Raw genomic sequence first — 24,005 nt, 5'->3', positions numbered from 1 at the left:
AGGTTCCCCCGCACATGCGTGCTAGTCGTTTCCGACTCTAGGGGCCGGTGCTCATCTCCGTTTCAAAGCCGAAGAGCCAGCGCTTGTCCGAGGACGTCTCCGTGGTCATGTGGCCAGCATGACTAGACGCCAAAGGCGCACGGAACGCTGTTACCTTCCCACCGTAGTGGTCCCTATTTTTCTACTTGCATTTTTACATGCTTTAGAACTGCTAGGTTGGCAGAAGCTGGGACGAGTAACAGGCGCTCACTCTGTTACGCGGCACTCGGGATTTGACCCGCCAAACTGCCGACCTTATGATCGACAAGCTATCCTAGGTAAGGTTCAAAAAGATAGTTCCATAAGTTTTCTTGTAACAAGAAATTATGTTTATTTATGTTCCATCTAATCCCAATTTGAAGCACAATTTTTCCAAGAAGGAATAATATATCAGCTATTACGACAAACTTTGATGCCTTTTTTTAAATCCTAAGAGTTGTGAGGGATGTAAAATGATCTGAATATTTAAGTTCTAGAATTCATTCTGACTTTCTAGTTCTTTTTTTAAAATGAAAGAACTCTGCACTCTACAATTATTTTGATTTGACTAGGGAACCTTCTTAATAAACATTCTCTTTTTTTCTTTCAAATTATAATATTTCTCATGAAAAGGGTTTAAGCTTGTTTTTGCTTCTTTTTATCTCCTTCCCCCACTTTTGAAAAGATTTCATGAACAATTACAGCAATATATTTTTTTTACATTCCAACTGCCAATTTTAAGTTGAACTGGACTGGAATATATATTCATTGATTCTCAAAAATGCTAGCATATTGGCCACATGGTAAAATGTTTACTGTGGAAATTTTGTTTTGTCTTGCACAACAGCACACTATTCTGAAATATTGTTTAGAAACACACGTAGACAAACATAAATGTTTCATTAAAAAACTCAATATTTTTCTATCAAGTTGAATCATACCAAAATCATTCAGGTTAACAAGTCTGAAATAAACTAACTTAACACTATTTCAATGGTCCCCATGTAAAATAATGGCTTTTAAAGCAGGAAGGTTTAAATGCAGCTACAGAAAAATATCTCTATATTCTCTTTAGTAATTTAGTTACAGTAATCCAGTTGTGTTGGAATTACAACTTTCAGAATTCTTAGCCAGCAGAGCTGTCAATGAAGGCTGAGAATTTTGAGTGCTGTCATCTGGTACATCTCAAAGACAACAGGCTCAAGGGCTGATATATGAGATTAACTTTACAATTTGTCTCACCTGAGGTTGTAGTTTTTGCTGACTTTGATGTTGTAGAATTTGCTGCATTCTTAGTTTCCTTATCTTTCTCTTCATTATGAGATGATTTTATCTCTGGAGTAGAGATATTTTTGGCAGCTTTCTCCACAGACTCTTTCTTCTTTGGAGAAGCTGTTCTGGAAACTTTATCCAATGACTCCTTCAAACCAGCAGGTTTTGGAGAAGCCACTTGCTTAGGTTTGCTATCACTCTTCTTGGCAGGAGAGGAAGATTTGGTCTTAGTCCCCTGCTTTTTTGTTTTTGTTTTTTCTTTCAGATCCTTTTTCAAAGGCTTCCCTAGGTTCTGGTCAATAGGCATTGTCTCTGGATCTACCATGGAGACATCTGGGTGCCTAGGTGAAGGGCTGCGATCTTGAACAGGGACTGGGGGAGGATCAATGTGTTCATACGTGATTGTTTTATCAGTTGGTATCGTTTCAGATTCATCTTCTGAATCAATGTTAGCATCTGCTGTAATAGAAGGACACTCTTCTGTTTCAGGGGGTACATCTGAGTCGGTCTGTGATGGAGCAGATTCGCTTACAGAAGTCGGGGGAGTTTCACCACACAGGCGAGCTTGCTGTTTTCCTCCAGAGGGTGGTGGAGCACCTCCTGACTGAATTAACAGCTTTTCTTGGTCTTGAGATTGTTCTTCACTTGCAAACCATTCTAAGGGGTTAGGATTTATAAAAGAAGGTGAGAGTTCTGTTTTGGGATGCTTGTATTCACAGGATGAGACAAGACATAAATCAACATCTTGACGGATTTCAGATTTTTCTGAAACGAAGTATTTATCATTCTCATAGCGATAACTTGAAATGTCAGGTGATTTGGTAGCTTTCTCTGTAGACTCAAAAGAATAATGGACAGACTCTGATGGTTTGGTGGATTTTTCGTAAGAATAATCAAGGCCTTCTGGTGACTTGGTGCTTTTTTCTGTTTTCTCATAGGAATAATTATCTGCCTCTATTGATCTGGTGATTTCTTTTGCAGCATAGCTGCAATCAAAGGTTTCAGGGGATTCAATGACTTCCTCTGTTTTTTCATAGGAATAGCTAACAGCCTCAGGTGACCTAGTGCTTTCTCCAGTTTCCTTATAAGAATAAATAAGTGGTTCTGGTGATAAGGATGTTTCTTCTGTATCTTCCTGATCCTTAGATACTAGAAGTGCTTGACCATGTTTTGTCTCAGGGTCTTGAACTATTGATGTATGATAGCCAAACAATTTGTCTGGGGATATGTGCAGCGATAATAGAGATGACTGAGAAGCAGCCATTGTTTCTTTCATTATGGGTGGTGAATCTGAAAAGCTAGGTGAATATAAAGGAGAAGATTCCCGTGGTGTCAATGAAGATAAATCAGACTTTGGTGAGAGTTTCTCTCCTAAGCTTTGCATTTTTTCTGATGGAAATGTAGAATGTATTGGCATATCACTAGGCTGTGTAACAGCTGATAGAATTTCTTCTTGCAGGGGAGAACTTGCCTGTGAAGGTGTATGAACAGAGGAAGTGGAAGGTGAAGGCGAAGCCTCTATTTGAGAAACTGAAATAATCTCTGAAATATCCTTCTCATGGCTAAAACATACTTGTTCCACTGGCGATATTTTATCTGGAAATCCATGTTCTTGCATCTCTGAAGGGCTAAAATCAACTTCTGTGGGACCATTTTCAGATATATGCTGCACAGCAGCACCTACTATGGGTTGCTCAGGTGACTGTCTGCTAAAATCCATGGCCAAAGACTGTTCAGGTGAATCTTGTCCAAATTCTACTGACATAGTTGATTGTTCAGGAGATCTATGATCTAGTATTGGAGTCCTTGACTTTGCTGTTTTAGGAGAAAAGTCTGGTGGAGAAATAGACATTGGTCTTGGACACTCTTCTTTCGATGGAGACATTTCTGTTTCTTGAAATGTAGTTGGTGTTTGTACAACAGACACAGAAAGAGAATCATCAACTTCAGTAGAGTGAGGAGATCCAACCTCAGCATGTAACGAAGGAGATACATCATCAGTGGTTGGTTCTGGGAATGAACTAGTAGCAACAGATGCTGTAGAAACAGATGCAACTCCTTCAATATGTGAATAAGTATCTTCTGCTACAACTTCATCAACAGGAGTTGCAGATTTATCAGAGACAGTACTTTCAGATATTGACATTTTAGTGTCCTCTTTGAAATAGCCTAAATGACTAACATCCACCTGAGTAGGAGAAACCTCTGCCAGCTTCCTCTCATCCAAAACTAATGCAGACTGAATCTCTGAAGTTTCTAGATCATCCTTTTTCTTTTCTAGAAGAATGTCTGATTTTGGAGGTGTCAGCTCCAAATCTTTTTCATCCTGTTGGTCTTGGAAAATGTTTGTTGAAGTAAATTCAGAAACTGAGCTCTTCTGCAACACAGAATCTTTTGTTTCACTTTTCTTTTCAAAGGTGGTTTCAGTTTCTTTGAGAGATTTTATATCAGCACTTAAAAATGTGTCATAAGAAGATTCTGTACCAATAAGTGGTGGACTTCGTAAAGGTGAAAGCACTTTCTCAAAAGGCGATTCAGAATCAGGCACTGGTTCATCCATTGGGCTTATTCTGTGTTTTGTAACATTGTCTTTGGCATCACTAACTTCAACACTGATTGGTACTTCTGTTGTCTTTCCAGGAATCTCAGTTGGAAGTTGGTTTGACTTTTCATCAGTGGGAGACTGATAATAAGGTGTGTGACCAGCACTTCCAGCAGCTGATTGTGAAGGAGATACCACTTCTAATGTTTTATCATCAGGGCTGAGGCACTGCTCTTCCTGGGTTTCGTGATGCTTTTCTGGCAGTGTTGTGAGAGATACAGGTTCAGTTGATGTTTTAATCTCATTGGGAGTTAGGGAAAAGTTCACACTACGTTCACTAAGAGGTGTTTTACCAACTGGTGATAGTGGGGCTGGACTTTCATCTCTCTTCTCATCCCAAGTTTCTGAAATTTCTAATTTATTAAGAGTTTTGAATTCATTTTCCCGAAGATGATACAGATCCTGGAAGGAAGATTTGTTAAACTTATCTTCCTCTAATGAAGAAGGTGGTGAAATGGTAGAAGCTGAAACATTATAGTCTTTGCCTTCAGTAGCATCTGTTTTTGATCCTTCAGATAATCCATTAAAAGCATCAGGAAGAGGAGCAATTTTAGGTCTAGCAAAATCTTGAGAATATAGTGTGGACTCATACTTAGTAATGTTAACATATTCTTGGGAAGGAGATTCACTTTCTTCATTATTTGTTTCATCACTCATTACATCTCTTGGAGTTGACATTCCATCCATTGGAGTTGGTTCACTGGATATTTCAATAGTGGACTGGGTATAACCTGAAGTAGCAGTGAATTCCTCAGGCTGGTCTTCTCTGTTTTCTTCATCTGAAACAGTTGCTTCACTTTCTGACCCACCAGGTAGAGTTTCATCATGGATAGAAGATGCTGGTTCCTTTGCTGGAGATGGAGATTCTGACAATTTAGTTGGAGTAGTTATAGGCAAACCGTATTTATCATCCATTTCAGCAGCTTCGGCTGCTTTGTCTACCACAGCCATGACGTAATCCTCTTCAGCTTGTATTTCTTCAGTTTCTTCTTCATCTTTGATCTCCTCGGTTTTGTCCTCTTCAATTTCTTCCTCAGTGTCTCCTGTTTCTGCCTTTTCAACTGTTGCTTTGTCTACATTTTCTTCATAACGGTCTTCATATTCCGTTCTAAATTCTGCATTTTTACCATACATTAACCCTTTCATTTTTTCATTTTCAGGGGCTTCTATCATTTCTTTTTCAATCTCTCCTGTTTCGATGATATCCTTTATGCCTTCTTGCTTTTTGAAACCTGCTGGCAATTTTTCTTCCTCATCGTCCCTTTGTACTTCTGCCTCTTCCGTCTCAGCCTTTTCTTCATAGTCACCTGCCTCAGAAGATTCTTCAAATCCTGCTCCTTCCTCCTCAAATTTTTCGCTGTCGTCAACCTTGTCCTTTCCCACAGACTCCAGCTCTTCAGGAGTTTGTTCACATTCTCCCTCAGGTTCTGCAGTGGTGGTATCTTCATCAGGAGAATAAGTTGGACCTTCAATTTTTTCTTTTTTAATTGTGTAGTCTTCCTTTTGTTCTAGGTCAGTTAGCTGGCTTTCATTATGAACTTCATCTTCCTGAAGCTTCGTTTCCTTCACTACTTCAACTTCTTCCGCTTTTAGTTCTTCAAAATCCTTCGTTAAGTCTTCTGGTGAGGACATAAGCGACCTCTCAACTTCAAGTTCTTTCCCACCGGCTGCTAGGCTTGCAGCTGCTACCGTTGCAGCCCCAGCTCCCAAAACAGTCACGGCTGCAGCTGATGTTTCAGCCACTTTGAGATCTTTCTTCACTGGCTTGCTTTTAGCTTTTTCTTTGGGTTTCCCAGCAAGTCCACTTTCTTTTTTGATGGGTTCTTCCCTCTTCTGTGGTTTTGGCTTTGCTGCAACCTTCTTTGATTCAGGCAACAAAGCAGCAGAGGTTTTCTTCATCTCCTTAGGAAGCTTCTTGATTTCTCTCTTTTCTTCCTTTTTCGCTTCCTTTTTCTCTTCTTTTTTGGATTCTTTTGGAGCAGCTTCTTTCTTTGGCTCTTTTTTAGATTCTTTCTTTATTTCTTTCTTCAAATCATCCTTTTTAGGCTTTTCTTCTTTCTTGGTCTGGGATTTTTCATCCTTCTTGGGCACCTCTTTCTTTGACTTTTCTTTCTCCTCTTGTTTTTCCTCAGATTTTACTTTCACTTCCTTTTTCACATGCTTCTCCTTTATTACTTTCGGTTTCACATCAGTGGCTTGCTTTTCGATAGCTTCAGATTTCACAATTTGTTGCTCTTTGGCTGTTAGATCTTTTTCAGTCACCAAGAGCCTACTTTCACTTTTGGCCGGTTTATCCTTTTTTATGACAGGTTTATTTTCTACTTTTTGAGCCTTTTCTGGTGGGCTAGTTTTCCCTGTGTCAGATGCCTCCTCTCTGGATTCTTTTCTGACAGTCTTTGTCGACAGGGTTTTAGTAACTGGCTTGAGACTTTCTTTACTATCTGTTCTCTGCTTCAGTTTTGCCTGCTTTACTGCTGGACTTGCCAGGTTACCACTTAAGTCTTTTTGTGTCACTATTGGTTGTTTAAGGAAGTCCAAATGTTTGAGCTTCTCTAGGCCATCTAATATGCAATATTGTGTACTGTTCCCTGGGAAAAGAACTCTGATAATTTTTTCAGCAGGGTTTGCAGGATGCCACACAATCAAAGATGAGATCGAGGTCAAGTAGGAAATTGGGATGTCTATTTGTTGACCATTTGGTAACACTAGTTCAGTTTTATCTTTGCTTGTACCTGTCCACTGCTGCATGAAATATTGCATTTCTTTGCTGTTTTTGACTGGGTTGAGCACATACATTTCCAGTTTCCCTACACCCATTTTTTGAAAAAGGATAATGGGTTCAGTGTTGTTTCCTATATTTCTAAAGAGAGGTTCTGGTTTCATGGATAGTTTGTTTAAGTATTGCAATGTAAAGCAAGCCTCTTCTACACTTCTTTTTAATGGCAAATTAGGATCCGGATTTCCTAGGCTTTCAGGAACATTAAGAAATACAACTCCCAAATCAGGTGAAATTAGATTTTTCATCCAATCGCTATTGGTAGTAGAGCCTTGAGACTGCTCCTCTTCTAATTCTGCTATCTTCCGTTGTAACATGCTGTTAATTCCTGGCAAATTATCATCTCCAATGTGAGTAAGCAAAATTGAATCTACTCTGTCCAAATGTCTGATGAGTTTCCAGAAACAAGATTTTCTCTCTGATCCTCCATTGATAAGCATGTTGAATCCATTCACGGCAAACAGTGCTGAATCTCCTCTTCCACCAGGGAAAATGTAACAACAAGGCTTAGAAAGTTTCAGAAAGCCTCCTGATGTTGGTGGTTCCAAAATATCAAATGGTGATGGTACTTCCACTGACTCTGACAAGTATTCTGTGAATTCAGAAAGCCCTTCCATTTCAGGCAAAATATAAGAAGAATTCAGCTTAATGTTGATGAAATCTTGAAGGTTGTGTCTGTCAAGGTTTGAATTCTTCCAGTCCCCTTCCTCAGGACAGAAAAGTGTTAAGCTGGCTTTGTTGGCAGGATGAGTAGTGCTCAACAATTCTCCAATCTGAAATTGAAAAACCCAAGCAGGAATATGATAAGATTGTACACATTTAATTCATATTTATGTCTCAAAACTAAATTGAGACTCAGTAGGAAATGGATGCGCCTCCCGAGTCAGAACTTTGCTTTTGGCCCCATAATTGATTTCAGTATTCTAGTACAAATCAAAGTAATTATACTGGTCTAAAGTCTTCTTTTCTCTGATATACACTGTTATCCACAAGAAGAAAAAAATAGCAATCATATACTGGCTTTGTGCCAAGGCATTTCCATATTAAGAAAAGTTGCTTTTATTTCAGAAGTATTTATATTCCATCATGGTTCTAGCCATGGAAATATCTTAGCTGTGTTTGCTGACTTCCTAGAAAGATTCAGCCAATTTAATTTTATTATTTCAGACTTGGATAGTAACATTACTTACATTTAAAGGGCAAAGTAAACATGAATTACATTTGTGAAGGAGGCAGATATACTAGAATATACAGATGTAAAAACTCTGGACTAAAAAAAGAAAAACTGCTTCTAGTTCCTTGTCTAGTTTTGTTTCAGAAACAAATATATTTGGCTTCTGACTTGAATATATATATATTCATAATACACAGAAGCCTTCCTGTGACCTCATTTTTAATAATTTTCACCTGATACACTGCTTTCTGTTTTTGAGAAAGATGGTTAAGATGGCTATATCTCAGCAAGAGACAATCTTAGGAACAAAAACAAAAAAAAGAACATCCTGCTAAGCAGGATTTAGGTCCAGCCCTAGGATGGAAACAGCATTCATCAGGCTAGAGTCACCTTTCTGAGACATTAAATGTGGGAATGTGCTTTCTTGGGCCTATTAGACCTCTACCAATTATGTCCAGTTGTAAAGCACAATGTCATGTGATTTCATTGCTTAGCAACGACAATTCTCGCAGTCCCAGTTGTCACTGTTAAGTGGGGATTATAGGCCATTAAGCAAGCATCTTCTTGCAACTTCTTGCAACCAAAGTCAGTGGGGAAGCCAGCAAGAAGTTGCAAGTCCTGGGCTGCTCACAAGATGGCAGGCAGGTAAAGAGAGAGTGGGAGTGTACAAAGGAGGTGCAGTTTGAGCACAGTTGGGCTTAGTGAGTGTGCAGGTGGCAGGGAAGCACAATGTAAGCATGGTGGGGATTGAAATGGCTGCTGCCGGGTGAGGGAAGGTATGCAAGTAGTAAGGGAGGAGTGGAGTAAGCTCAATGACATTGGGGAAGGATGTTCAAGTGGCCAGGAGAGAGTGTGCAAATCACTGGAGAGGGACCACACAAGCACAGTCAGACTTGGGGAGGGTGTGCAAGGTTGTGCAGGTGGCCAGTGAGGAGTGGCGCAAGCAAAGGAGGATTGGAGGTGGTTCTGAAGGGAGAGGTATTTTACTTGAGCAACTTGAGACCTTCCCTGTTGGCTTTCTCATTGACTTCACTTGTGTGAAGCTGCAGGAAAGATTGCAAATCACAGTCATGTGACTGTGGGATGCTGTAACCATCATATGTGCAAGCTGGTTGCCAAGTGCCCTGATCATGATCACGTAATCACAGGGATGCTGAATAGTCAGAGGAACCAGTTCAAGAACCAGTTGTAACCACCACTAGTTCATCACTGTCATATGTTTGAATATTTGCAAAACATGTGCTCGTTAACTGGGAATTAACTGTGTACTCTAGATTTATCTAAATAAATAAAAATTGACTATCTTTTATTCCTTGTCCTGCAGTCTACACAGTATTTTAAAAATGAATAGCATGATGGATATCTATTTCTGATTTTTTTTACTCCTCTTCAAAATATTAAATGAATAAATCTGCTGTACAATCAAAAGTACAAACAAAACTTTCGTCCCATTAAGTTACAGAGTAGCAACAATTAAGAAACAAACCTCTTGATCTGTGAAGATCTCAATGAAATTCTGAAATGAGAAAGATCCTGACTGAAGAATGAGTTCGCCTGTATTTTCAAAGTTCTGCCCAGTTAGTACCAGAAGTTTATGTCGTGCAGCATCTGTTATCATTAAACGCACCTGCGGTAGAAAATACAAATAATGACTTTGAAACATCTTTTATACTTCATGCATTTATTAGAGAAAAAAATTAATATTAATAATTTCAAATAAATTATAGATTACCCTTGGACTGTATTTATCCAAAAAGGAGGAATAATTGTGTTTCAAAGAGGAAGAACGATTGTTTTGTAAAAAAAAAAAAAAAGTCCATATATATTAGGAAATAGAAGGGGACTCCTATTTAAAATCAAAATAATAATGTTAATTCAATCAAGTTAAAAAAAACAGAATAGCAACTCCAGTGAAAATTAAGAAGTTTAGGAAGTCTGGAAAAGTAAGTATTTATGGTGTTATTCACAATAATTCTAAGCAGTGGGTCTGGTCTGCACAATATTGGGGCTACCAGATTGTAAATATTTGGATGACCATTAGAGGAAATCAAAAGCAGTTTTTTTGTATTTCTTTGCTGTCATCTGGTAAATCATCCAGGTTTTTTGTTGTTAACGCCAAGGAAAACCACATAATTGATTAGCATGTTGTGTGACCCCAGAATTTGCCTTGCCCTGAAATGGAATAACAGTAGATTCTAGGTCGGGGGTAGGCAACCTCAGCTCTTTTATGACTCATGGACTTCAACTCCCAGAATTCCTGAGTCAGCTATGCTATCCACAGATGTTTGGCAGAACATCTTTAACAGGAAACTGCAGACAGAGAAGAAAGTGAATGCTAGCTAATTGCCATCGTTAGTGCTACCACATTCCCCAGATGGAAGGGTGGCTAGTTAATTGTGTCAGGAAAGGGAAGGTGAGGATTCTGAGATGCATATGATGCTGCTGATGGTTGTGGAGGCAAAGCCAGTGTTCATATGGAGGGACCTCTCTTTTCCATGCATGTTTACTTCAGAATTCTGGGAGTTGAAGTCCATGAGTCATAAAAGAGCTGAGGTTGCCTACTCCTGTGCTAGGTAATAAGGCACTGTAATCACAATTCCCCTATCCTCCACAGATGTTCTGCAGAACATCTTTAACAGGAAACTGCAGACAGAGAAGAAAGTGAATGCTAGCTAATTGCCATCGTTAGTGCTACTACATTCCCCAGATGGAAGGGTGGTTAGTTAATTGTGTTAGGAAAGGGAAGGTGAGGATTCTGAGATGCATATGATGCTGCTGATGGTTGTGGAGGCAAAGCCAGTGTTCATATGTAGGGACGTCTCTTTTCCATTCATGTTTACTTCAGAATAAATATCCTATGAAAATGAACACCTTAACAATCTTTTTAAAAGCTTTTCTTTAATATTTCAGATTTAAAGCACAACATTCAGTTTCAGACCTAATTATTAATACATATCTTGGGTATATTTGGCTTTGTAGTCATGATATCTGTGGAAGTCTCTTCCCATGAAAGTGCACCTAGAACAGGGGTAGGCAACCTCGGCTCTTTTATGACTCATGGACTTCAACTCCCAGAATTCCTGAGTCAGCCTACACCTGACCTAGCAGGAAGAGGAAAACCGCAGGAGGTGGGACAAAGTGGGTGATTCTAGCAATGGGAAAATTACTTGCACTGCAGTTCCCCACAGGAAATGCTGCAAAATGGACTTGCCATGGACCTGAAAGAAGAGAATATTTGTAGCTCAAGGTTGAGCTGCTTCAATACTGGCGATGTTATCTAGTTTGGTAATGAAACATCTGCAAGAAAACAACTCAGCTCAGATAGCATCAAACACCTCACATGCCATGGAATTTGCACATGTTTTCTTGTTTGTTCCTCCCTTCAGACATATATGATTCAATGAATTACCTTTTATAATGAGTTCAAGGATGATCACTAAAAGCTTAAGGAAGCAGAAAAAAGCAAATTCCATACTGATTTAAAACTAATTGTGCTAGGGTATAAAAATGTACCATTACTTTTAATGGGCTATGTCCCTTTCCTGTTTATCATTGTCATTAAACAATGAGATTAGTGTTTGATTATCTCATGAATGCCACTTAAATTTCATCCCTTTTTAGTGCATTAGATCATTAAAAACAGAATTCTCTTCTTCCATTGCTTTGTGCGCCTGCTGCTAAAACTCTAGAAAGGCTGCCAGAACACTTTACAAAGTCAACAGCTTTTCCAGGAAAAACACTAATATATGACTTCTGGATTTTACTCCTACGTTTTATATATTTTAAGAGAGTGGCATGCAGAAATTGGCAAAAGTAAGAAATTGATAAAAAATTCTTGCCAAATATTCATTGGCATGGGTCCAGAGTACCTTAGGGAGCACCTGCTGCCAGGCCTCCTCAGGGTGCCACCGATCAGAGAATGTCATTTGGTGGCCCCCAGGGGGAGGTCCTTCTCTGTGGGCGCCCCGGAGTTATGGAATCGGTTGCCGGTCGAGCTCCAGATGGCGCCTGACCTTCGCTCCTTCCGACACAATCTGAAAATGCATTTATTTGAACAAGCCAGCTTGGCCTGATGGGGGATGGGTTGGGTTTTTATTGTTCTTAATATTTGTATTTACTGTTTTTACCTTGGGCATTATGTTTAATTCCTTTTAACTTTTGTATTTTTGTATTTTTATACATTTGCCCTGTTCACCGCCCTGAGTCCTTCGGGAGAAGGGCGGTATATAAATAAAATTATTATTATTATTATTATTATTATTATTATTATTATTATTATTATTATTATTATTATTATTATTATTATTATTATTATTGTGAGAATGTTAACTTATAATGAGGAATATCTATTATATTACTGTAAAAAAGAAAAATACTTGGTTTTTTTTAAATAAAAAACTTCCTCAGATAAGATCAAAACTGACTTTAACAAAACAACAAATAAAAAAAATGCCCCATTAACACCCCTCCCCCCCAAAAAAAAACCCAAAGAAAAGTTTTAAAACACAAACAATTATTTATAGGAAACTGGGAATTGTGACTTAACCCATTTGGACAATATCAGCATAGGATAAGATGTAAAAGAATTGTGAGCAGTTTGTTGAAGTGACTTAAAATCAGACGGGAGCTTGCAAATAAAGAGATCAGGATTTTGGATGATAAGGAAATTGAAGATATGTTAAAGAAATACAAGGATTAAAGAGCTCTCAAATTAAATATAACAATTGGCAATATTTTACAAAAATATAGAACCAATAATCTCCATGAAAAATAAGAAGAAAATATCCAGTCAAATGGTAATTAAAAAAAGATCCAAAACATTCAGAAGATTATACGTTGTTGGAAAATATCACCAGAATATTGGATATTTGGAAAACTGGTAGAAAATCTTAAGAAAAAAATGTAATAATCAGAAATTAATTTAAATTAAGCAGAAAAACATGTAGAGGAGCTTTACCAAATAGATGGGTGAGCACTACTCTTCAAGATGGTTTAGAGATGAAAAGGTGGGAACAATAGGAAAAGTCTCCTGTCTCTCTGAGTATTTATAGATTTGTCACAAGCATTTGACTGACCACTGAGAGATTTTGGATGATAAGGAAATTGAAGATATGTTAAAGAAATACAAGGATTAAAGAGCTCTCAAATTAAATATAACAATTGGCAATATTTTACAAAAATATAGAACCAATAATCTCCATGAAAAATAAGAAGAAAATATCCAGTCAAATGGTAATTAAAAAAAGATCCAAAACATTCAGAAGATTATACGTTGTTGGAAAATATCACCAGAATATTGGATATTTGGAAAACTGGTAGAAAATCTTAAGAAAAAAATGTAATAATCAGAAATTAATTTAAATTAAGCAGAAAAACATGTAGAGGAGCTTTACCAAATAGATGGGTGAGCACTACTCTTCAAGATGGTTTAGATGAAAAGGTGGGAACAATAGGAAAAGTCTCCTGTCTCTCTGAGTATTTATAGATTTGTCACAAGCATTTGACTGACCACTGAGAGAAACAGGATACCCCCACCAGTCTGCCATGCGTGTTAGTTTATATCTTATTCACATCATTTGCTTTTTCTTGATAAATTATAAAAGAATATATACAATGTCACCAAGGAAATGGAAGAGAATATGAAATATCATTTACTTATTGAGTCATATATTTAAGTTTTATTTTCATCTACGTGTGGATGAAAAATGAGAGATAATCCTGCAACCAAAAATATAACACAATTAAACCACTCTTAATATATTCTATTACTGTACCTGAATGTAATTCACACTAAACTCAGTGGAACTTACTTAACAGTAGACATGCATTCGATTTCATTTTGAGTGGTATAGATAAAATATGTAAATAAAAATATCAGTATCTCTGATCAGTAGATAAAATCAGTATCTATTTTATGCCCACAGATGTAATTTTGATTAAAGTATATTAGCATAGGTATGATTTTTTAAATTTTATTTTACCTCAGTGCTGACTGCTTCATCTGAAGGATTAATCAACACAACAGTTTCTAAAACTTCACTTCTGTGGTGAAGGATTTTCTGACCTGTGAATATGGAAGAAAAGAAAAATAAATTTTAAATCCTGCATTTTATATATATTCATGTTTTTCCTATAGATATTTATTCTTCTCAGCAAACTGCTTTTTGGCAGAACATTTAAAATAAAATCTACATGTTAGTATCATGAAAGAATGGTGATCAGGGTAACACAGCCTAAAAACCTTTTAAACCTTTTGATTCATTTAGTTTCGTAATACCAGAAATGTGTTTATTTTTCAATGCAACTGCCAGCCGTAGCTTTTTCTAACTTTCCTTTTTCTTGGCATCATTTTCATGAGTGCTTCTTTCCTGAGAGAGGGAGTGCTATTAGTTAGCAATTTAGACTGGGATTATGAAGGCAAAGCCACTGTTTAAGTACCCAAATGGCAATTAGCCCAACGTCTCAGGAAAGTACCGTGGCACATTTTATTAAAAAGAATTAATCTTGTCCCCAAAAAAAGCATACAGAGAGCAAATTGACAAGTTAAAAAATGATATTTTTTTCAGTTCAATGTACTTCAGAATACTAATTTGTACTAGTGAAATTATACAATTGAGCTTTTGGTATTAATAACAACCAACAATATGTCATCTATGTTTATTCAAATGTCAACTTGTCCTATAAAGTTCTTTTCTCAAAGTCCTTTCTATATTGTTCTTACAAAATCACTAGTATCACAGTGTTTAACTGATTAGTTACATCAATTGATTGAAATATTGGTTTGCAATGATACCAACAATTAATCAGGTGGCAGACCATTTTTTTTTAATCCACTCAATAGAAATCCTTATAAAAAACTCCAGATGGCAAACACATCATTAAAAGAGACATCCCAAGAGTATAAGAGTTAAAGCAGAATGTCCAATATGAATGATCCAAAGGACATATGTATTTCCTCCTGCACTCCACCCAGAATCAATCAGATTGGGATAGCTTATAAATGCTCTAAAATAAACAGTACAATAAATAATGAATGTTTAAATAGAATATAGACTTAATTCTTTAAAAGCATTTCCTTTCATAAGCACCATATATTCAGAAACAAATTCTATTGAACCTATGGGCTTTATTTCAAACTTGATGGAAGCCATAAGATATATGTGATTCTTATTTAAAACTAAGTTCAACTTTGTTAAATAGAGTTTATACTTTCACCCATTTTTCTCAATTTCAATAAAGGAAACATTCTATTCCTAGCCTTCAGATTAAGAAAATTAAATTGGCTTGTGATACATACACACACACACACACACACGTATATCTGTATTTTAATGTAAATAGTATATATAATAAACTAATAGGACAGCAATAAACATACTGGTAGATGTCTTTCTCTACTGTTAGGTCATGTATCATTTAGAAAGTAAAAGTATATGCTAACTAGCCTGATGAGAATATTTGGAGTTAGGGTTTCAATACACCTAAAGGGCATGGTTGAAGAAGACTATGCTATCTCTAATTATTCCAGTTCTGGGATAGTGAAATGTTATTCAACAATATGTTAAGATGGTTGATCTAGTTCTATACTGATAGTACATGGATCTCTCTTTCCCCCTGTTTTGGAGCATCTATCTCTGACATCTCTCATCCCACTGATTAAATGCCTTTTAGGCTACAAAATCTGGGCTGCAAAAAATCCAGTTGATCAGAAGATGGAAGCAAAACAGTTTTGTGTATTTCTTTGTTGGCATCCAGATTTTTGCAGCCTGAACCTGGGGTGTCGAGTAAAAAAAAATTCCTTCTGGCATAATATTTTACAGATGCATTGCACCCTTGTCAAGGATTTCTTTTGCTCAGAGTGTTCTTATGGCAAGTCAGATGGTCAAGTGATCCTTTACAATGCTATTGTTTTCATCTTCTCTGTTCTCTATACATCATTTGTTTTGTATACAAGGCTTCCAGTTGCCTTCCGGGTGAGATTCAAGGTGCTGGTAATGACCTTTAAAGCCCTAAATGGCATGGGTCCAGAGTACCTTAGGGAGCACCTGCGGCCCGCATCAACTTCCCTCCGCCCAGTGCGCTCCCACAGAGAGGGCCTCCTCAGGGTGCCACCGGTCAGAGAGTGCCGACTGGTAACCCCCAGGGGGAGGGCATTCTCTGTGGGTGCGCCGGATCTGTGGAACCATTTACCGGTTGAGCTCCAGATGGCTCCCGACCTTTGCTCCTTCCGACGTGATCTAAAGACCTATTTGTTTGAACAAGCCGCCCTGGTCTGATGGGTTTGGGTTTTATCATTGTTTTTATGTAATTTATTGTTGTATTGTATTGGGCATTATGGTTTAATCTCTTCTTAATTTTTGTATCTCTGTATTTTAGTATTTATTGCCCTGTTCACCGCCCTGAGTCCTTCAGGAGAAGGGCAGTATACAAATTAAATTAAATTAAATAAATAAATAAATAAATAAATTTATTTTAGATAAAGTTTATCTCTGAAATAATAAATAGAGGTATTGGTAAATAAAGACACCATAACTTTGACACTATTTCCAAAGTAGTAACTTTGATTAACACTAACATTAAATTGCCATGTTTTTCATCACAAGTCTATGGAATGTTCAATAGGTTAGTCAAAACTCGTCACCATTATAGCATATAATGATAATTTGCTTTGCTACTTTAACCAAATATTGAATGTGAAGAGGCTATGAAATGTTTGCTAGTGGTTCCATGAAAGAAGGGAAAGAGCGATATTATTATTTTTTTAAAAAAGGATTACATTTGATGATTTATGGGAGAGGTTCAACATTCAACATTTGAGAAAAATTTTCATAAAGCCTTGCTTTTCAAAATAACTATTGGCCTGTGAATATAGTTCAATACATGCTTATATGAGAATAAATCCCACTATATTCGGAGGAATTAGTTCTGAAATGCATAGGACTCCACTTAAGTTTCCCTTTTATGGCATGAATAATACATTGACTGCAGACATTGCAGCATGAAGCACTTAACATATGTCACATCAGCAATTCTTTCTAATGAACCTTCATGTGAAAAACAAAGACAAAAAATGAAATAACAGCAGGCTGGTAGATTTTGTGTATCTGTTTGCAGATTAGCTTAGAGATACTTATGAAGCCCAACTTCTTTCTGTCAAATGGAAAATTTCCTGTAAGGTGTGCAAAATAGAGTCTATAAAGAGCCACATCACTTGAAAATAAGGAATAATTTTGCTTTTAAAGATTTATTTGACTCTCAGATGCTTTTAAATAGTAAAATAGAACAAATTTTGACAGAAATGTTTGGTATGGTAACTAGGAACTAAATACCTTGTTTTAACATTTTCATCCAAACAGGAAAATTGCTTTGAATAGGTTGTTAACAGCAAAGAAAAGTTTGATTTATAAATTACATGCAATTTCAGATGAGTCTGGAATTTTGTACTTTTTCAGAATGGAAGATGAGATGTCATTGATCTCCTTTAAATTCTAATGGATGTCCAAATCTCCTTAAATATCAAGCAAAAAATCCAGGCTTAGTTTGAAGGTAAAATAGATTCAGATCCAATGTAGATTGCCATACAATTAAAATGTTATCAAATGTTGTGTTCACCTCTATAGCTTTGGAAGGCTAATATGTGTATAACCAGATTGTCATTTTAGATAGTGAACAAAAACACTTTTTCTGAGATACCTAAAACACAACTTCACAGCCTTCTGCTTAAGAATTAACTGGGAAATCATTTCTAAGTGACTGGAAGCACTATTTTTCTCTTAATGCTCTCCTCCTCAAATGGCCAGGTTTTCCAATAACTTAGCCTCCAGTGAATAAGCATTTTACATATCTCATGAAAACCTCAGATCTCAGTATAGTTTAAAATAAGACAAATCAGCAAAGTACTTGGAAGCAATACGTGAAAATAATTAAATGGATTAATATAATTGGAAGCAAATGTGGTACTGTCAAGCTAAGAGATACACAAATAATAACTGATCTCCAATAATAGTCTTATCTTAGTATTTATTAGTATAGCTCTGATAACAGTCTGATTTACTGTATATGAAAGAAATGATGGTACAAATGCATATTGCACTAATAAACTATTGCTAAGCACATTGATTTGTGCTTTAAATTGTAAGCCGCCCTGAGTCTTCGGAGAAGGACGGGATATAAATGGGATTAAAAAAAGCACAATAAAATAGATGGCAAAGAGAAAGTAATGTGTAAAATGCAGTGAACTTCAATACAACAAATTAAAAATAAATAAAGTGTAACTAATATATAACCCAAACCTGCTGCCTACTGACTGAGAAATAAATTCAGTAAATTTGTATAGCTGTGGTTAATATTTAAAGAAATCATTCACAAAGGCAGGAACCAAAAATATGTGTGTTTTAATCACTGAACTGACCAGTCCCCAGGGAGGAGAACATTCTATCCATTGTCTCTGGACCATATGCTTGGGATTTTAAATTTTTACCCAAAGGGGCAGTATCAATTCATGAAAAAGCAGCATAATTAGGACAATATTTACAGGATATTCTTATCTGACAGCCGCGGATAGGAAAGTATTACAGAGGGTGGTGAGTACAGCACAAGACATTGTGGGCTGTTCCCTGACACCACTGGATGACATCGCCAGGGTTCGTTGCCTTGGAAGAGTGAGGAAAATCCTCAGGGACGACTCACACCCTGGACAGTATCTCTTTACTCTCCTACCATCAGGTAGGAGATATAGGAGTATAGCCAGCCGCACCAACAGGCTGAAAAACACCTTTTATCTGTGGGCTGTTAGGCTTTTGAATGAGAAATAACTTGTGTGAATTTTATGCAGAATTGACTTGGGAGGCCGGTGTGTGGTGTAGTTGGTTCACATGGTGTAGTAAGATGGAGGGTCTGTTGTCACTGTGTGTTGGGGGGTGGGAGCACAAAGGGAGGCTCAGCTAATCTCAATGTACACATAGTTGTACTTTGACAATAAAGATTCATTCATTCATCAGCCATCATTTACTAAAATGTATTTTTACAGAAAGAAGAAAGAAAGAAAGAAAGGAAGGAAGGAAGGAAGGAAGGAAGGAAGGAAGGAAGGAAGGAAGGAAGGAAGGAAGGAAAATTCCTGTGGTGCATCTCCACTGAGGAGAGAGTTGGGCATGCTTCAAAAATTGTCAAGTCCTCCACTCTAAGCCCTTTCAACTCCTTCCTCTTGAGCATGTTTCCAAGGATCTTGAAAAAAAATGTCAGAAGGGATATTATGTATGCTTTCCATATCTTGTTAGTTTTAATTGGTCAGTTATTTACCTTTCTTTAAAAAAATACTTTACACTAAATATTTTAGCAATAGTAAAGGACAAAAACAGAAATCAGAAGAAAACAATGGAAGGGAAAGCAAGAAAAAATGCAGAAAGAAAAAGAAAAAAGGAAAAGTAAAGAATATTTTAAAAAGGGAATTCTGATCTTTACAAAGACAAGCAGAAGAGGCATCTTAGGTTAACATTTCCTCATTCAATATTTATCTTTATTACAGTTAACTAGATGTGTGATAAAAAGTACAGTACAAAACTGTAGTAAAATTGTTTTGTAGTTATGCTTATTATTATTTTTTGTCCCTTGTGGAATGATGTAGTTCTGCTGGCTTTTGAGAAGGCAACATGCAACCCCTCCCCCTTCACAAAGGGCCATTGCTTGACCCAAATAGTCTGGACAATTTTTGTCCAAATTCCAATGTTCCCTTTTTAGAGAAAGCTACAGAGGAAGTGATTCTGCTGCAGCTTCAGAAGACTCTGGAGGAAATGGATTGTCTAGATCTCTTTCAGCTGGGATTCAAGCATGTGTATAGGATTAAGATGGCACTGATCACACTCTTGGATGGCCTCTGCTGAGAGAAGGAAGGGAATAGTGCCTCGATCCTTGCCCTTGGCGTTTTTCAGCCGCCCTCAATGCCATCAATTATGGTATCTTCCTGGACATGCTCCAAGGGTTGGGGGTGGGCAGCACTCTGTTGTGTTGATTCTTCTTCCTCTAGGGTTGGTTCCAGTTGCAAAGGAAAGGTCCAGCCCACAGCCACAACTTTGTGGGATGCCACAGGCTCAGTTCTTTCTCTCCCCCTCCCCGCATTTAATTATCTATATGTGAAGCTGTTGGGTGAAGTCACCCAATGTCCTCCTGTCTCCTGTCTACACAGATGATAAGCAGGCATATACATAGAATGAAGGCTACTGCTAAGCTTGTAAGCCGCCCTGAGTCTTCGGAGAAGGGCGGGATATAAATGGAATTAAAATAAATAAATAAATAAATAAATAAATAAAATTGTTGGTTTTTTCAGCTACGGTGTATTTTTTTCTATATGTATTTGTTTTTCTTTTTTATCAACTCTGTTTGCCACCCAGAGTTGTTGAGTTAGGCAGTTATATACATTTATTAAACCAATTAGCAATAGGATATTAAAAACAATTCAGATTAGAAAATTACACAATGAATATTTCCCAATATATTTAAAGGTTCTCTGACAAAAGTAAGACTGAACAGTTTCTAATATGTGTTTCTAGCTATTTGCATTTTGTAATTTGCTTCTCGTACAGCTTTTATTTATCAAAATTAAGCTTTTGTGATGTAATCCTGAGCATACTGATTTTTTTCCAGAAATAAAAGTCTCTGAGTTCAATAAGATCAGAACTGAATAAATACATTTACCGGTAGAAGAATTGCAGGCTATAACCTTTTTCCAAAATCCAAAAATTAAATTGAGAAAATATTTAGGAATAATTTTAAAAGAACAATCTTCCTTCTGGTATTACACTAAGTATTTTATTCGCAAAGCAAAGGAAAACAAAATCTAATTGATTAATACATACAAAATACAAGCACTGTTTTTGGTGGGGGGAGGGGTGGTATTTTAATTTTAACTTTTCAAGACTTTGATTCTTATTTGCCAGTGGTGAAAATTATTTTAAAGTATCTATTTGGAACATCTGTAGGGAACAAAGAACTGTTGCACTTAAAGAGCAGCTATGTGTGCGGTAAATATTTGTAAACCTAAATTAACCAATTATTTATCTGAAGTTTTAAAAGAAACTGAAGATTGACTTGATACTTGCCAGTAATTTTTAATAATGAGTACTTTGTATTTTACCTTAGCTATCAAGAAGAGATATCAGCTGTCTCATGAAAATACAATCTACTCAGAATTGTTCTAATTACTGCCTATCTACCCAAATACTTTGTGTGGTCTTTTGAAAATTCAAATCACTTTCTATGAAGGTCTCTGAAGTAAACTGTTGTCTTAAATCAAGTTTTGTGCACCTAATGGCGTTGGGTACCAAAACAATTGTATCTGCTCTTATCACTAAATATTGATTTGTTGTATCATTTACCAGCTTTATGTGACATTTAATTTGCTGTCAAACTACTGCCATTAATCAACCACAGACAAACAGCTGACCTTTTGCTCCTATTATTTACCATGGGGATAAATATTTCTTCAAAACTGTTGTATATATTATACCTTGTCACACTGCTTCTATTTATGTTTTAATAAAGCTGGAATTACAACATAACTGCTAGAGCCATTATATAAAATGGTCACAATTGTATATATATATATATATATATATATATATATATATATATATATATATATATATATATATATATATATATATATATATATATATATATATATATATATGTTTAAGTATTTGTCAAGGTTTTTTGAGTGGACCTTGCTAATTAACTCTTTCATTCCTGTTTTGGCCCGGCTCAGGGCTTATCCGCAGGAACTAGTCAACTTATGACAGCTCATTATTTGTGCAAATTATTCAAATTGCTAATAAAGAATTTGGGAGGCTAAGATGATCATTTCGAACTATTTATGTTCTCATCAGTTAGTCATACCCTTTATCTGAGATTCGAACCCGGGCTGATTATATATATCAGGCAGTGTTTTAACCTCCTGAGCCACGGGTTCCTTCTCTCTTATATTAGCTGGAAGGCAAGGCAAATGTATGTTTAAGTATTTGTCAAGGTTTTTTGAGTGGACCTTGCTAATTAACTCTTTCATTCCTGTTTTGGCCCGGCTCAGGGCTTATCCGCAGGAACTAGTCAACTTATGACAGCTCATTATTTGTGCAAATTATTCAAATTGCTAATAAAGAATTTGGGAGGCTAAGATGATCATTTCGAACTATTTATGTTCTCATCAGTTAGTCATACCCTTTATCTGAGATTCGAACCCGGGCTGATTATATATATCAGGCAGTGTTTTAACCTCCTGAGCCACGGGTTCCTTCTCTCTTATATTAGCTGGAAGGCAAGGCAAATGTATGTTTAAGTATTTGTCAAGGTTTTTTGAGTGGACCTTGCTAATTAACTCTTTCATTCCTGTTTTGGCCCGGCTCAGGGCTTATCCGCAGGAACTAGTCAACTTATGACAGCTCATTATTTGTGCAAATTATTCAAATTGCTAATAAAGAATTTGGGAGGCTAAGATGATCATTTCGAACTATTTATGTTCTCATCAGTTAGTCATACCCTTTATCTGAGATTCAGCCCGGGTTCGAATCTCAGATAAAGGGTATGACTAACTGATGAGAACATAAACAGTTCGAAATGATCATCTTAGCCTCCCAAATTCTTTATTAGCAATTTGAATAATTTGCACAAATAATGAGCTGTCATAAGTTGACTAGTTCCTGCGGATAAGCCCTGAGCCGGGCCAAAACAGGAATGAAAGAGTTAATTAGCAAGGTCCACTCAAAAAACCTTAACAAATACTTAAACATACATTTGCCTTGCCTTCCAGCTAATATAAGAGAGAAGGAACCCGTGGCTCAGGAGGTTAAAACACTGCCTGATATATATAATCAGCCCGGGTTCGAATCTCAGATAAAGGGTATGACTAACTGATGAGAACATAAATAGTTCGAAATGATCATCTTAGCCTCCCAAATTCTTTATTAGCAATTTGAATAATTTGCACAAATAATGAGCTGTCATAAGTTGACTAGTTCCTGCGGATAAGCCCTGAGCCGGGCCAAAACAGGAATGAAAGAGTTAATTAGCAAGGTCCACTCAAAAAACCTTGACAAATACTTAAACATACATTTGCCTTGCCTTCCAGCTAATATAAGAGAGAAGGAACCCGTGGCTCAGGAGGTTAAAACACTGCCTGATATATATAATCAGCCCGGGTTCGAATCTCAGATAAAGGGTATGACTAACTGATGAGAACATAAATAGTTCGAAATGATCATCTTAGCCTCCCAAATTCTTTATTAGCAATTTGAATAATTTGCATATATATATATATATATATATCAAAAACTCCTACTTAGTTTTTCTTCTATAGTTTGAATAGACACTTTAAAGGCCTTACATTTTTGCTTAATGTATGCTGGTCTATGTCCATAATAAAGTTTTGATTTAATTTTAATTTGATTTAATCAATGGATGGGTCAACTCTGGTTAGAGAATTGGTCCTGCATGTACCTTGGTACCAAGCCTTTATGAGTTAAAACGGTCTTCTAATTATACCTGGAACCCTATTAGCAAACAATGCAGTGATTAACTGGTCTGGTGATTAACACCTGCCAGACAAAAGGACACAACATTTTGCACCAATTGTAACTTCTGGGTATAACCTCTTCAGAGATAGCCCCATATAAAACATATTGAAATAATCTACACTTGTGATTATGAGAGTGCAATATACATTTGCAAAATCTTCAAATTCCAGGAAAAACCACAATTGGCATACCACCCACTCTTGAATAAAGAACCCTGGCCATACTTTTCATCTGTCCATACAGGAGTAGCTATAAGTAAAGGAAACCCAGGTCACTAGCCTGCTCCCTCAAGGCAGTCTTTCCCTTAAGAGGTAACTGCAGAGCCAGCCACCATGAACTTTGGAGAGGAAACAGCAGCTTCATTTTCCTTGGTTTTAATTCCAGATCCCAATATCCTGCTGACATCACCAGTTTGGCTCGGAATTAGGGATGTAAAGTGAGATACTATCAGCATAATGATAATACTTAATCCTAATCCAGTGGTAGACTTTGGCTGTTTTTAAAAAGCAAAATAAAGGTTTTGTTTTCCTTAATGAGCTAATACTAGCTTTTTAGTTTACCAAGTTATAATTCAGAAAATGCCTAGGATGGATTTATCTTCCT

General features: G+C 36.7%; 1 protein-coding gene across 1 annotated transcript in view; it reads right to left on the bottom strand.

The window, feature by feature from the left end:
* MAP1B (microtubule associated protein 1B) overlaps positions 1-24,005 on the bottom strand; it is a gene marked incomplete at both ends in the record, with an annotated part of 61,922 nt that overhangs the window by 5,666 nt on the left and 32,251 nt on the right. Inside the window, 3 exons of the mRNA XM_083351618.1 lie at positions 1,261-7,441; positions 9,329-9,469; positions 13,824-13,906. Coding sequence (XP_083207744.1) covers positions 1,261-7,441; positions 9,329-9,469; positions 13,824-13,906 — 6,405 coding nt within the window. The remainder of the gene's footprint in view (positions 1-1,260; positions 7,442-9,328; positions 9,470-13,823; positions 13,907-24,005) is intronic.

This window comes from Vipera ursinii, assembly GCF_947247035.1.
Source record: "Vipera ursinii genome assembly, chromosome: 2".
Taxonomy (NCBI): Eukaryota; Metazoa; Chordata; class Lepidosauria; order Squamata; family Viperidae; genus Vipera; species Vipera ursinii.
Note: the sequence above shows the minus strand (reverse complement) of the source record. Positions and strands in the feature narration are given on the sequence as shown.